The 15,388-nt window shown below is 46.5% G+C and overlaps 1 protein-coding gene across 3 annotated transcripts in view; it reads right to left on the bottom strand.

The window, feature by feature from the left end:
* Positions 1-14,873, bottom strand: part of LOC149351793 (cytochrome P450 4c3-like) — a 124,745-nt gene extending 109,872 nt beyond the window's left edge. For all 3 annotated transcript variants that reach the window (XM_089581126.1, XM_089581125.1, XM_089581124.1), the window contains exon 1: positions 14,451-14,873. In XM_089581126.1, coding sequence (XP_089437252.1) covers positions 14,451-14,640 — 190 coding nt within the window. In that variant the 5' untranslated portion in view covers positions 14,641-14,873. The remainder of the gene's footprint in view (positions 1-14,450) is intronic.
* Between the last annotated feature and the right edge of the window lie 515 nt (positions 14,874-15,388).

Below are 15,388 nucleotides of genomic sequence, written 5' to 3' on the forward strand. Positions count from 1 at the left end.
CGTCCGGCGCTCCGCTTCGTGAGACCTTGAAGAATAACGGTGGAATTTGATACTGGGATTCAGACCTTCTTGCTCGTGGCAGCCCACGACGCAGCAGTAACGACGGTGACGCTTTTTCGAGACTGAACGAGGTCTCTCGGGCGGATCGGCGTCGCCGATTCCTTCTGCTGCCTGTGTTTCGTGCTGAGGCACACGGAGCGTCGGTTTTCTAAATACTAAGCCACGGCCAGGCCGCGGGGTGGTTGGTCACAAGTGACGATCCTTATCGCACTCACAACAGTGCAGAAAAACGTGCGAATCGACGCAAAACGCAGGCTAGAAAGGTGCGCCGCCGCAGCCAGGGCTCACTGCTGACCCAACCTGGTACTACCCAGCCAACTTCTCCTTGCCGCCACCAGGCGCCGCCACATTACCTGAAACTCCAGCGCAAGAGGCCTATTGTGCTGTCTGTATGCTCTCTGTCCTTACATCTGCCCTGTAGATATTTGGTTTCGCAACATAGACCAATTAGAGCAACTCAAAGCATTAGTGCTCCGAGGAATACCAGCCACACTTTGATATAGTTTTGATCACCGCTGGTTAGAGCAAACCCCTGGATTGCTCATGTCGTGCTTCGGGGCTGTGAATGACGGATACAGCTTATGTTCAGAGTAGGTTTAAGTACAAAATGCTTGTCATCCAGTTGTGAGTGGCAGCAGAAGGAAAATACATGACTAAAAACAGCCGCTGCAGTGCAGTACTGTTGAAATCTTCTGGATATAACGTAAGTCATTGCAATGCAAGTATGTCCAAATATCGCATCATGCGCTTTTAATCACGTGATACCCGTTCCATGGCTGTTGTCAGTCGAGGTTATAAACAGCCTGTGACCTGACCTGGTCGCTTATACATTCATATCCATCCATCCATATTACGGCGGTCGTCTGGCGCGAGACGCAGCGGCGGCGAGAAAGGAGAGGAGTGGATGGAAGGAGAGGAAGAAGTAATGAAGTCACGAGTGCCGCCGTTGTGTTCGGACGAGTAGGTAATCAATTGGCCTTCTAACCAATCATCATGGCCCATCATAATGATCTCATGCACGACATTACTTCATTCTCACTAATCAGCGCGGCGCTTGTCATGACGTCTCGTTTTAAAAAGATAATGACGCCGCATAGACGGGAACCATTTTCTTAACAGACGTCGCTGGTGGGATGTAAGTGACAAATCCTGTATAAGGGTCAATGTTAACACCCTTTCGTCTTCGAAAAAGAAGCCACTGCTATGGGCGCTGAGTAAGCTCCATCTGGACTACTCCTACCCCTCTCCCTGGGCTGGACACTTTCTAAGCCCACCTTCGGGGGAACAGCGATCCTTCCTGTCCCAACTGCCCCTGTCCTTAGCCGACCTCGAGGGCTTTTTCAGTGTACGGTGGCCTCAGTCTCCTCGTTTCCTTCATCCTTCATGAACCACTTGGGCGGCTTGCCTCAGGTTGGACCACCGGGACAACCAGCGGTCCCTCGTCCCACAGGTTACCAATGTTCCTGGACCTTAATCTCCTGGCCGAAACAAAGTATATTCCCTCTTTCTCTTTCCCGAAGAAGGTTAGCTCGACGGCGCTACAGCAACTAAAGATCTCGAAGTGTGAGAGAAGGTATGCGCATTTCTAGTTATGAACAAAATGACAACAGTGGCACCCGTCGCCGCATTGTTCGCTTGCAAATACAGAGCCCTTTCCTGAAATAAGTAAACCATTTCAGCCTCAAGGAAGATTGTTTCGACTCGCACACGAGATTTTTTTGCTTAGTTAAGGCTGTTTTCCGCATTGCGGAAGAAAGTAAATTGAAGTATATGGCATGCACCAAATCTTTATCCCATATTTGCGCCACAGAAAAAAATTCAGTGAACAATGACGTCAATTGAAAGGTCTGTTTTCCCGAAGGTCACGATATTTCCATCATCAGGACGAGAGTGCTTCATTATAGGCCATCCGTTTTCTTTGACAAACCCAAATTCGCTTTCGTGCTTAAAATTGCGGCAATCTCGGTTTAAGGTCGTCTGACAAGTGACAGCAGATACAAGTTTTTATACGTGCCACACAATTGTGTCACTTTGAGTAGTTTGTAAGAAATTTTTGCCAGGGAGGTTCGTTTAAGTGTTGTGCATTTCTACGTTAATTAAAGGAATGTACAAAAACTAAATTTGAAGCCATCGCTGTGATCGGCATGCCGCTTAACAACACCTGTGAATAAAGGTAGTATCATCGAGTGCCACTACAGCTACGTCGGCAGTGCGGGGTGTGAAAGAAGGAATTTTTTCACTGAAAGCCCTTTCAGAAAATGCTATTGGTAACTGGACAACGGCAATCAAGTTGTGTTTTCTGAGGAATTAAAGAATGAGATACATGCTGTAGCAGTATAAGATACTTTCGAAGTTTTTAGAGCCTACCGCCCTCTGAGGCAGCGAGAGGATATCCGCCTTTCATTATGCGACACAGGCGTGAAAATTGCATATATAATTATTGCTAAACTGATTCCATAAGCAGCCTAACATAGCCACAAACACAAAATGAAAGCAATGGACTTTTTTTTTTTATTCGAGCTGTTTGCCATCAGGCATAATGAAAAAGGTAAGAAAGTTATAAAAAGGAGTGCAAACAAGCCTCGCTTAAAAAGCGGCACAAGTTCGTGATATAGCGATTATCTAGAGCTTCTCAGCACGTCCGACGACGTTAGTGAAATCCCGTACCCATGCACGCTACGAATTTACAACTGTGTGTGCCACATTATGTATGCTAACAAAGCAATACAAGCTAAAAATAGTTGTAACTTTCGCCGTAAGAGTGTTTAAGCGGAGCAAATATTCGCCGTTATTACCTTTATAACGCACCATCTGAGATAGAAGCACGGCTCTTGGGCTTCTGATGCAGTTTTTTTGCGAATGGTGTCTTCATATCCGTTTCAGCAAACACATTTCTGAGTCGTTTATAACTCAAGGAGGCCCTCTAACGCAGGCCCTCCAACGAGTTCCGTCGACTACTGTCAAAACGCCATGCCAACTTTTAACTTCGCGCTGCAGGTGGCTGGCAGTTGCAAGTTCGTTGACCGTGACGTCATCACAACAGGCCGACGTCATTGTTTGAAGGTCTTCTTCAAAGCATGGGAAGTCGCCGCTACCGTCTGGAGTTGCATGTGACTGCAGGTTTGTGAAGTTGTAAACTGAAAGGAAGACGGAAGCGGCCTTCCGCCTGCATGGTAACAGTTGCTGATTATCTTGTTTAAGTCCTTTTTTTATTCTGTGCTTTGAAACAGGGTACCCTGAGAAAGCAAAGGCTGAGTGCCGCTGTGGTGCGGTTAGAGTGATTCCTACTGTAAGGCCAAGAATTATGACCGACTCGCTCTCCCCTTGGAAGTCGCGTGCCTCCTCTAAAAGGCCAGGGAACGAGCGAGCATACTCGGTGCCCCGGCATCTCATCACCGGAAGGAAACTACTGTGGCCAAGCACAAAGACGTCCCGCTCACCGAGAGCACAGCGCGCTCGGTGGCGTCAGGTGGCGTGCGCGGCGGGCCCCAGGGACCAGCGCGGCGTGTGTCCCGGGGAGACCTTGCCTGCGCGCGCGTTTGGCGGCGGCCCGCACTTCCCGTCGGGTTCTTTAATTTGGCCCCAGCGCGCGCGCAGCCCCCTGCCTGCCGCCGGAGGCCACGGCAGCGGCGGCGGCGGCTCGCTATGTGTGTGCCTTTCTCGCCATAGCGCCGGCTTCCTGATAGCGGCGCTTATCGGCGCAGGAGAGGATCTCCGATGGCCGGCGAGGGGGCTTGGCCCCCTTCCTCGTTGTCCCCGAGGCACGTAGGCCCCGCCTGACCCACTTCGGCGTCTCTACCCGGAGCTAAGTTTAGGCGCTCGCCACCGAGTCTCGCGCGCCTTCTTCGCTCTCGCTTGGCGGACGGTCTTTTCGGCGCGCTTATCCGGTTTGGTTTGTTTCCTAGCTTGTTCTGAATGAATGAATACGAACTGCGCCGGGCCGCGGAGAGCAAAACAGAAAAAGAACGTCGCGGCGGGGAGGGAAACGAGAGGGAGCAGTGGGCCGCCCGGCCCCAAGCCCGCGCCGCTCACTGCGCGTCGCAAGGTGGGGGGGGGGGGGCACCCCGCATCGGCGCTCCGTTCAGCGGCGCACCTCTGAAACAAAGTTGTAAACTTGGCCAGCTGACTCCGGGGTCAGCCAGCCGTCGAAAAAAAAAAGAGTAATAATAAGGAGGCCTCCGCAGTGTGCCGCTGCGTTGCACGCAGCGCGCCGCTTCTGCGCGTTCCGGCAGTGAGGATGGGGAACGAGCGCGCACCTCGAAAGCGTGGTGTCACAGCTCTCTGCCCCGTCCTCCAGAACAAGGAACTAATCAAAGCGAACAAAGCCACGCGCCAGAACAGGCGTGTTTTACAAAGCGGTGGATCCATTCTAGCAGTCATTATTGATATGGGCGGCACTCCTGCTGCGCTTGTTTCGGCGTAGCATTGTACACAATGTAGTAATGCCGACAGAGGCACAAAATAAGTTTTAAAGCAAGTGTTCCACGTCTTCATTGCTGCCAGGCAATGATATGCCTGCCGGAGCCCAACAGTGCGCGAATTGCACGTTTCGTAAATACGAGGGCTGAACGTTGCTGGATTATGAAGTGCGATGAGGTAATGAATACTCACTACAAAACAATGAACTCTTAAAAGAAATAGATTATGCCCTGGGTGATGATTTATTCTGCTGCTTGCTTATGCAGATCGCATTTCCTACAATGCTACCTGGATGGGAACCACAAACTCAGGCTGTTTCCCTCCAAATGATTAACGAAGAAAAATTTGCTTTTTAGCCCTTGAGCCGCATAACTAAAGCAGCTCAGGAACCTTTGGAAAATTAACTAACCTCTACAGTCTTGCAATATTCTTCTGCTGCTTTAGGGACTTATCCCTTCGTGTTAATTTTCTTGCAGTGTCGCCAAACAAAGTCCGCTTATACCTTTTTTCAGTAACAAAGGTTTACTAAAATATACAACAGTTATACTCAACCATTTCTTATACGTTATATATAATGAGACTGGCTTAAAGAATGCAAACCTTCCAAACATGGGTTGGTGACCAAAGTAAAGCAGTGCATGACGCTAGCATCTTCAGGAACATCTTTTGTTGGCTGCACACCACTACACTCAGAGAGGTTACGTGTCAACGACGCTTGAGTTCGAAAGGACATAACCCATAAGAACTATTGTTCAATGCGAATATATTGTTCATATTCTTTGGCATTAAAAGCGATAATATGCTTTGTGCGGTTCGCAGTTAGTCATTTTGTGTTTGTGCCTCTTCGCACATTAGACTTCAACCGACACGAATCAGCAACTACACGATACACTGCAAGCCTTACAACTGCCTCTGGTCCTTCTGTGCAAGACCATCGTTTGCATCATTAAATACTCCTGCCGTTATCTCGGGCAGGTTTTTAGAGTACTGTGAATAGTGTCTACTAAAAACTTTGAATGGCCGAAATCTTCCACTAAATCAAAAAATAATGGCATCGTATTAACTAAGGGGGCATACATAGGCACGTCTAATTTCACTACGTGTTCTGAGTGTGATCTCGCTGAGAGGAAATCGAAGAAAATTCTTTTTGGCTAAGTCTGTTTCCTAACAGCTGTATCAGCGGCGCCAGCTGTTGTCGGTGGGACAATGAGAAAAGCATACGACCGCGAGACGTGAAACGAATAGCGCTCCCCAACCTTTCGGGGGCGAGAGATGGCACTGCTGGTATAGCTGCTCTTGGGCCACTGAAAACACTAAGCCGCGGCGATATCGTCATTTTTGGTCTGGCATCGCCCCTTACGATGTGGATTTTCAATTAATTTTGTATGATTCAGGCGAATACCGGACCAAAACATAGCAAAAAAACGAAACTTATATGGAAGTGCCACCTCTGCGCGAAATCTGAGCACGATGAAGTGCGCAGTTAAGCAGAGAAAATTTTTTTTCGATTTTTTTTTCTGGGCGACGCAACACCCATTATTGCACTAAGTGGTTAAATTTTCACTTAAATATTATCTGTTTTTTGGAAGCTTTCCAATTTTTTCATTCACATCAACGGGAGCGACTTGCAGACTCACGGCCCCATTTTTACCCAAATAGACTTCCAGAGGCAACGATGGATGGATGGATGGATGGATGGATGGATGGATGGATGGATGGATGGATGGATGGATGGATGGATGGATGGATGGATGGATGGATGGATGGATGGATGGATGGACGGATGGACGGACGGATGGACGGATGGACGGATGGACGGATGGATGGATGGATGGACGGATGGATGGATGGATGGATGGATGGATGGATGGATGGATGGATGGATGGATGGATGGATGGATGGATGGATGGATGGATGGATGGATGGATGGATAGGAGCGTCCCCTTTGAAACGGGGTGGTGGCAAATGCCACCATGCTCAGCTTTTCTTCTTTATTTTTTTTTTGTTTACTGTGTTGGCAATTCTCATTAAGAATCGCCACCATCTTTACCTACGGTTTCCTACAATTCTAATCTTATGCCAACCTACTGAAAAAAGTTTTATGAGGCAATAAACTCATACAGTTTATCATACAAATGTCATAGAGTTCTCATACAAATCACATAAAATTATCATTCAAATGTCATTCATTTCTGTGAAATCATACAGTAATCATTGAGATATCATAGAATATCATACGAATTGCATAGATTGTATGATATTCTATGATATCTCTATGATGACTGTATGATTTCACAGAAATGAATGACATTTGAATGATAATTTTATGTGATTTGTATGATAACTCTATGACATTTGTATGATAAACTGTATGAGTTTATTGCCTCATAAAACTTTTTCTGCTTTTCAGCCACCAATCCTCCAATCGCTTTTTGCTGACTTCCACTGCAGATTTATTTACATGACCATTGTTATCATTAAACCCTAGGGCCTCAGGAAGAGTGACTGCGCCTGCATCGACATCCGGATGGATACCGTGCAAACGGGCAAAGGAAGAGCGCGCCATCTGCTGACTAAAACGCGCAGTAATTATTTGATTGCCTGGTCTGCGCTGCAGAAGATGGCGCCACATATTCTTTCACTAATTGTCGGTGATTGTTGCCAGCTGTCTCATTTAACACTCGTCATTTGCAACAGTGGCTGGCGAGTGCAAGGGCTAAACAAATAACTTCAATCGTTGGCACTTTAGACGAGGTTGTTAGCCTGCGAGTATTGTGGAGCGTGCGCTCTCTATGACACTAAAAAGAAGGTTGACAGCGATAGAGGATCATTCGGAAGCGATTTTGATTTAGTATAGAAGTAGTACGGACGTTTGTTCTGTATTGTTTAGCTTCAGCGGTTAGCTTGTAGTGCTTGTAATGTTAATTGTAGTGTTTGTAGAAGAGGAAATCAAATTTTATATCCGATATCACTGTAACATTTAGCCAGACACCTTTCAAAGGGTGTAATATTCAGACCAATACACGCTCCATCAACTATGTTCAGACGAATACACGCTGTGTCAACTGAACACTCGTACTCAACATATAGCGTTTCCGTTACCAGTAGTAGTCCTGGACGCATCGAACAAAGGACGCATTACATGAATTTTTCGTTGAGATGTTAGCATTCTGTCCAGTTTGTTATCTGCGCTATGTAACTAGTTCCTTTGCCGCAGGTCAAGAATCAAAGGATGTTCTAAGTGGAATTATTACTGAAGACAAATTGAAGTTGGCCTAAAAAATTTAACTCCTGCGAACTGAAAAAAAAAATTATTCTCACCGAAAACGACTCTTAGGAGCTACAAAACAACAAGACTTGAAATGCATACCACTACCTCAGTACGTCTCCATAATTGAACTTTGATAATGTCAGGGGAATTTTTTTTTTGTGCTATACAACATGAATGATTAAGGAAACTTTTGTTTGGTACCAAAAAAAGAATACCTAAGGATGGGAAATGAAACAAGTCGAACCCAAAGTTACTGACAATATTACCGACGTCACGAGTTTGAATCAGAGTACTGAGAAAAACATTTCGCATCAACGAAAGCGTCTTTGCAGCCGAACAAACGCAGAGTCGCGAAGGGCCCAGCTATCGTATTTTACTATCAACATGCAACGATGGAGTTTTGTTCAGCGTTCCTTCAAAGACACGCCTTTTAGTTGTACGGGAAGGAATGACGCGACAAAAACAGGACGTTGGAAGCAAAAACGCAACGCGTGAGCTCGGCTGGTTGGTACATAGTTTAATGTTAACGAATGGCCCGACAAAAACAGTCGTAGCAGGAAACGCAACAGCGCGCGCGTGTTATGTTTCTTCTTCCAACATGCTGTTTTTGTCAAGGACATTCGTTCCCGTGAAACTATGTGGAAGCCAGCACAAGTAGCCATTCTTGAGTTTAGTTGAGTTGTTTCCAGCGCTCGACTTGGTTGTGCATGCGTTGGGAATCGCAAAGGTCTCTTATTTTCGTTAACATTTAATCGACCATAATAGAGAAACCAGTGCCAGCTCTTTCTTTTTGGAATCATGCGGCACAATGTTCTGCAGAGAAAGAGTGCAAACTGCGATAGCGTCTCGCTGCGCTGTTAATGCAGGAATTTATTATTTATTTTGTCCTCCATCATCGGTGAGGCAACAAACAGCTGCCAACGATTGTCAAGTGCCTGCACTGTTGCGCTCCACCATACGTCTGTGACGCGCGCTACCTCTTGTGGACGGGCCCAATGACAGCATCTGTGCGCGTATACACTTCCTTTGGAAGGAGGGCTGGTGGTGGAACCCCGTCATTTAACTGCATTGCGTGTACGTTATACAACAGTTATGCATATTATTTTCGGATGTCTTCTTCGACGAGACTACAGTCCTTATGAATTTATGTCCTGCATTCCTATCTTCTCTACCTCTAACTAATGGCACGCTCCGCGCAAAGATGTACCATGAGTTCACATTTTCTCTGCTCTTATGGCGCACTTTCTTTCTATGGCTCACTTTCGTCGGCGGCCGCACACCTCAAGTGGACAAAAATGAAGAGCACCCAATTCTTTAGTAACATTCAATGTGCATGCAAGCATTCTAGAGCGTGGACTTGACTACTGCGAATTTTCACTCCGTTGGTGATGGCATAGGGTCTTCGGGTTTAACATCTCGACGCTACTAATCGGCTATGAGAAACGCCGTAGCGGAGCTCCGGAATTATTCCTGCCACTTGGGGTTCTTGAACATGCGCTGAAATAAGACAGAACACCAATTTCTTGCTGTTTGCTTTCATCTCAGTGCAGTTACCGCTGCAATGATTCGATGTCGAAGCTCTTTCTCAACAGCTGAAAAAGCGCTCTTCTAACTCAAAAAGCCTGCACTCTAAGCACGGACAAGTCTGTATGGGAGTAAAAAGGGAGTAAGTTATCCTCTAGCGCACACTCTTTTATAAAAGAGTGCAAGCTAGAGGACAACTCACTCTCTTTTATTCCTCTTTTTTTAGAGTGTGTTTTTAAAGATTGTTAAAAGTTTTAGGGGAAACGCCCTGTATATTCCTGCTTAGCAAGTTACCAGCACCCGCCGACTCTATTTGAATTTTATAGTGGATTTCCCGTGCAGAGGGCGCTCATACAGCGGTACCGCTCCGGCTGCGTCTAGCAAGCGAACCCTTTTTGGGTTTCATAAGACGAAACACTCTTTCTGGCAATGTAAGTTATCAGAAAAAACTGATAGGACCGTTACCACTTTATTACGCGAGATTCAACGGCAGTCCGTAAGGTATTTATATACTTTGCGATATGTTGAGGCAGAGAATATGAGAACCAGTTCATATCTGTTCTCGAGCGCTCTTTTAGTTTTCCACATATACTCGTTTTTGGACAAGCTATCCGCTACAGTTCGCAGCTCTCAGCTGCGGACTGTGGGCACTGTGGGCAGTGCACTGCACAGCCTGCACTGTGCGCACTGCACAGCCAGATCCGCGAGGATGCATACGGAAATAATGTACTGCGGAATTTCTACGGCGACGACACAGCAACCGCAGTCCCTCAGAGGACTGAGAGCGTTTTAGTCAGAAAGTGTCAGGTACGGAGGTGTGATCGCCCTGTTGTTACTGCATGTCTTTAAAACGTCTTACGTTGCATGGGTTGGTTAAACTGATGTATACAGGGCTGGCATAATATAGCAGCTCCTTTCACTCGATTCTATTTCATTTTTGCTATGCGCACCCCGATTGTACGACCTCGGTGATGAGGAGCCGTGGCGACGCTCGAGCCAATGTTGACAAGTAATATAAATGGCATGTAACCTTTATAATTCCCTCATTCCGTATGATGTAACGGTTCGCTTTGGCTTCCTTTAATTCGGTTCTCTGCATTTGGTCGCTGCTCCTGGTGACGGAGGCCATGGGAGAAGACGTCCTGCTTGTCGTGGTAGAAGCACGCCCATGATGTCACTTGCATAAACGTGTCCCGCGCCCATGTCGTACTGGCGAACTGGCATCGGTACTGACGAATGACGGCGCATGAAAAAGCTTATGACATCCCGCATTATCAAGATCGGCACTAATCTATTTTCGAGAGAGAAAGCATGGTCGGTGTAACTCAGCCGGACGGGATGCGGCGGCGCCGCGTCCAGACCGGTTGCGCCTCTGATTGGCCGTTTGCTTTCGTGACAATTGACGTCACGATGAATTGAGCGAAAATTAAATGAAACATTACATAATACGGCTCCTGGCCCAGTATGGATAGTACCCCAGGAAGATGCTTCTTACTAATGGCATTCTCCTGCCGAGTAACTCACGGGGTGTAGTACAGATTGTCTGGGGACTAACGCAGCGCAAATAAAGAAGTAGGCTTGAAAATACGAGCTAAACCAATATTCAACACAACTGCGGAAAAACAATAGTGAATGGCAGTTTATTTATTTATTTATTTATTTATTTTTTTATTTATTTATTTATTTATTTATTTATTTATTTATTTATTTCCTCAAAGGTCTCGGTTGAGACATTACATGAGGGAGTGGACGGTATCTGGCAAACAATGGTAAAAAAATGTTAAGATGAAAGGCTGGCGACGCTCCGCTTGAATTCTAGTGGGTTGATGATAATGGCAACTTCGGTGGGCAGGTCATTCCAGTCTCGTGCAGTACGCTGAAAAAATGACTGCTGAAATTTCACAGTATGGGCTTGTAGGGGATACACTGCGTTACTATGGCTGAACCAGGCGATGCGGTGGGCTCTTTTTATGTAGGGGTTATCAAGAGGCAAAGAATGGAAAAATTTATGAAAAAGGTTAAGACGTGCTATCTTACGGCGCGAGGCTAGGGAGGGCAAGTTGATTCGAGCTTTTAGTGCTGAGATGCGTGAGTGGTAGGAATAATTAGATAGAATGAATCGTGTTGCGCGGTTCTGAACCAATTCGAGGGCGTTAGTAAGATTATTGTGGTGCGGATCAAAAATAGCGTTAGCATACTCAAGCTTGGGACGCACAAAGGTTTGAAAAGCAAGCTGTTTAATAGGGGGAGGAGCGAGTGAAAGGTTACGGCGTAAATAACCTAGAGCACAATTAGCAGAATTTATTATGTGATTAATATGACAGGTCCAAGTTAGGTCACGCGAGATATACACACCAAGATATTTGAATGATTCGGATGTTCCAATCTGCAGGTTATTAATATTATAATTAGGCGCTACGTAATTACGACGACGGTGAATGGACATTAACACGGTTTTAGAAATGTTCAATGACATGAGCCATGTTTTACACCAGTCCTGTATGCGAATAAGGTCAGTTTGTAATGCGAGATGGTCGGTGGAGTTAGTAATGCTTCGGTAAACGACACAGTCATCGGCAAAGAGTCGGATATGAGAAGAAATGTTACACGGTAGGTCATTAATATATATCAAGAAAAGGAGGGGCCCGAGTACCGTTCCTTGAGGTACCCCGGAGAGCACAGGTGTTAAGGATGAAGAGTGTGAATTGGCATATACGAACTGCTGACGGTTAGATAAAAACCCTCGAATCCAGTTCAGAACACATGAATGAATATTAAGGCGCGATAACTTTAGTAAGAGACGACCATGGGGGACCTTATCGAACGCTTTTTCGAAGTCTAAAAACACTGCATCAGTCGGGATATTACGATCAAGGTTTAAATGTAAGTCGTGCAGGAAGAGTGCCAGTTGGGTGTCACAGGAATGATTCTTGCGAAAACCATGCTGGCTTGAGTGAAAAAAATGAACGGACGATAGGAAATTAGCAATATGCGAGTATAAAACATGCTCCATTATTTTGCAAGAAACGCTTGTTGTGGAAATCGGGCGGTAGTTACTCGGCGATGATCGGCTTCCTTTCTTGAAGACTGGGATGACCTTGCCCACCTGCCAGTCACGTGGAATCGAACCGGTGTTCAGGGATTCCTGGAATATGAGCGATAAGAACAGGCTACACGTATGTTTAGTATTTTTCAGCACTTTGGCGTTGATACCGTCCACTCCAGTAGATGACGAGTTCTTCAGTGACTCAATTACCTTGACTATGCCGACGGGATGAAATGTGATATTTTGCATGAGCGGGTGCGTAAAATATGGTGGATCTGGAAGATTGTCAAGGGGTTCATTAGTAAAGACCGAACTGAATGCTGTGTTAAGAACATCTGCAACCTCAGTGTCGGGAATAGGAGATCCAGAACTACTGTTAAGTGAAATTTCATTACATTGATTAGGACTAATGGTTTTCCAAAATTGTTTTGGGTTAGTCTGCAGCATAGATGGTAAAGTAGTAGAAAAAAACTTCCGTTTAGTCTGAGCGGTTAACTTGTCGTATTCTTTTGCGACAGCATGATACTTCTGCCATGTGGAAGAAGAGTTAGACAGCTTGGCCGACCGGAACAGGCGTTTTTTCTTATTATTGAGTCGTTTGAGTGATACATTAAACCATGGTGATGTTATTCTTTCTGATATAGTAATGGTTGGAATGTAAAGACTTATAAGCCGTTGCATCTCTGTAAGCGTGATACAGATGCTCGGTTAGCGTGATACAGATGCTCGCGATGTAACACATGCATTGACAGGATGCAGTAGCGGCGGGAATATTCAGATCACAAGAAAGAACCGGTGAAATAAGTATCAGTTGCAGTGCATTTCGTGCGCGCTCCCAGTTATCAACAGCAACTCGATGAAATCCGTTCGAAGTTAAATATATAGCGTGTTGTGTCCAAGTGTATTCGCCTACGGGGCCGTAAAATATGGAGGCTAAAGAATAGCCTGGAAATGAGGCTGACAACGCCGCAAGTTACAGAAACAAGAAATGGCTGGCGGTTTAGCATTGCTAAGCACGAAATACTATGCGAAAGCACGGTGGATCACGTAAATTTTTTTGGTGGGCCAAACCTATTCCGGGAGTGTCCCAGGGTGGTTCCGAACGTGGGTGAACTCAATTTTCAAACTTTCAGAGGTGGGACTTACAAATTTTTGGGCTAGGCCAGCCCTATTGTTGGAGGTTGGCCAATTACATTTTGAGACTAGGTAAAGCCTGTCTTTCTGTCTTCCACCCGAGCACACCGAGATTCACCGGCAGTCAGATTCGACCAAGATCATTCCAAGGGCAAATTTTTGATGTCCTAACCAAATTTGGGACATCTCTCATGTCCTGCAGGGCGATCACCAATATTGAGCTTTGCTTGGTCCATTGCCCTGCACACCCATTCTCTTACTCAGTCTGGCTGAGGCTTCATTTTCTTCGCGTGAGACATCGTCGAAATCGCAGGGGCTAGGCTAGAACTACACTTTCGCACTACAAACGACTGGGGTTACCTTGAGAGACTGAAGCAAAGTGGATCAGAAAAGAAGCAGGAATCGTCAATGTCTCGGTTGAAGAAAATTTACTAAAGCGGTTGCGCACGTCATGAACCGAAGAAAATGGTGGTTTCTTGAAGAAGCCGGTCTGTTACTCTGAATGGGGCATAGTCACGGGTGGTGGAGGGCTAGATGAAGCCATGATGTTGATATATCTGCTGGGGCAGGATGGCTGCGACTGGCGCAGTGTAAGTGCGATTGGTGATCACCGGAAGGTGATGTCTTACGGAATAGGCTGGACCTGACTGAATGATGGTGCCTTTGTTGTTAACTATTTGGTAAGTAGTTGCGAAGGCATGACAAACTGTGCTAAAGCATCTCCAAAACAAAGAAACCACCTCCTCCAAGCAGTTGCATGGGAAAGCCTATGACGGGGTCACATCAGACGTCCGATATGAGCTGCGGGTAGCTTGAGCGCTCAGAGCGAGAAAGCCTCGCGGTCTTCGTACTATTCAGCGTCTTCGCGGATTCGCAGCCGTTACAATGTCTGTGTTGCATTTTTGAAAATTATCGCAAGACGCGACCCCAAAAAGGAAACAGAGCGCGAAATGATCTTTTTGAATTGTACGGCCCGCGAAAGTTTCCTTACTTACCAATGCTCGGATGTTGTCCTGAGTTCAGAAGAACACTTGCCATTCCCATGGCACTCCAACGAGGCATGTGGTCACCGGGCAGGGGATAGGACCTGATGAAATCGCATTTGAAACAGACTTTTTTTACATAAAACACCGCCAACGCGATCACCAGCCCTGCGACTGCGAGGAGCATTGCGTATCCAAGCATGATTGTTGGCGTAAAGTCTGATAGTTGGTCGATGTTCGGTTACTCTCCGAACACAACTGCAACCTCTGCAACGAACTAAGCTGTGCTGGCAACTGAGAACGCCCACAAGGCTGACCATGGGAACCCTAGACGCCTAGGAGATAAAAGTGAGCGCTGTTTGCAATCGCTGCGCACGTGTCGCAGGAGCTACAAAATTTCGACACGCAGCGGCGTCCAGTTTCCCTTACCGTCTGAAGAGCCAAAGACCGGGAGTCCTTGAGGGGGATGCAAGGGCGCAACCACTAGATGTCCTTCACGCTTGACTCGCATACTGCGAAGTTGTCAACATACCCCCAGGCACGCGCCGCGAAACTTTCCGCTTTGGCCGACGTTTGAAGCGAAGAGAACTCAGAAGGGAAAAGTGCGTTTCTGTTAAGGAAGAAAACTGCTGCGATGCCGAAAGCAAAGCGCACCTCTCTTGAGACGCGAAATTCTCTATAGGGCGAGAACTAGCGATGACCGTTTCGGAATGATTTTCGTTATTAGCAGTTATGCTTTCGTCGCACGCACTACGGCTTAGCGTTGCGCTAGCGCACACATTTGGTATCATTCTGTGAGCGCTAAGTGGAGTGAAAAAGTCGCGGCCGGAATGGCTCGCCTCACACCATGAACTACTGCAGACAGCGATTTTACATGCCCTCGCGGCATGGGATCCTTGTCGAGGAGACCAAGAAACACGTTTCTCATGGCGCTCCTTGGTGCAGCTGGC

The sequence above is a fragment of the Amblyomma mixtum genome, chromosome 3 (genome assembly GCF_055824585.1).
Source record: "Amblyomma mixtum isolate Tamu chromosome 3, ASM5582458v1, whole genome shotgun sequence".
Classification (NCBI taxonomy): domain Eukaryota; kingdom Metazoa; phylum Arthropoda; class Arachnida; order Ixodida; family Ixodidae; genus Amblyomma; species Amblyomma mixtum.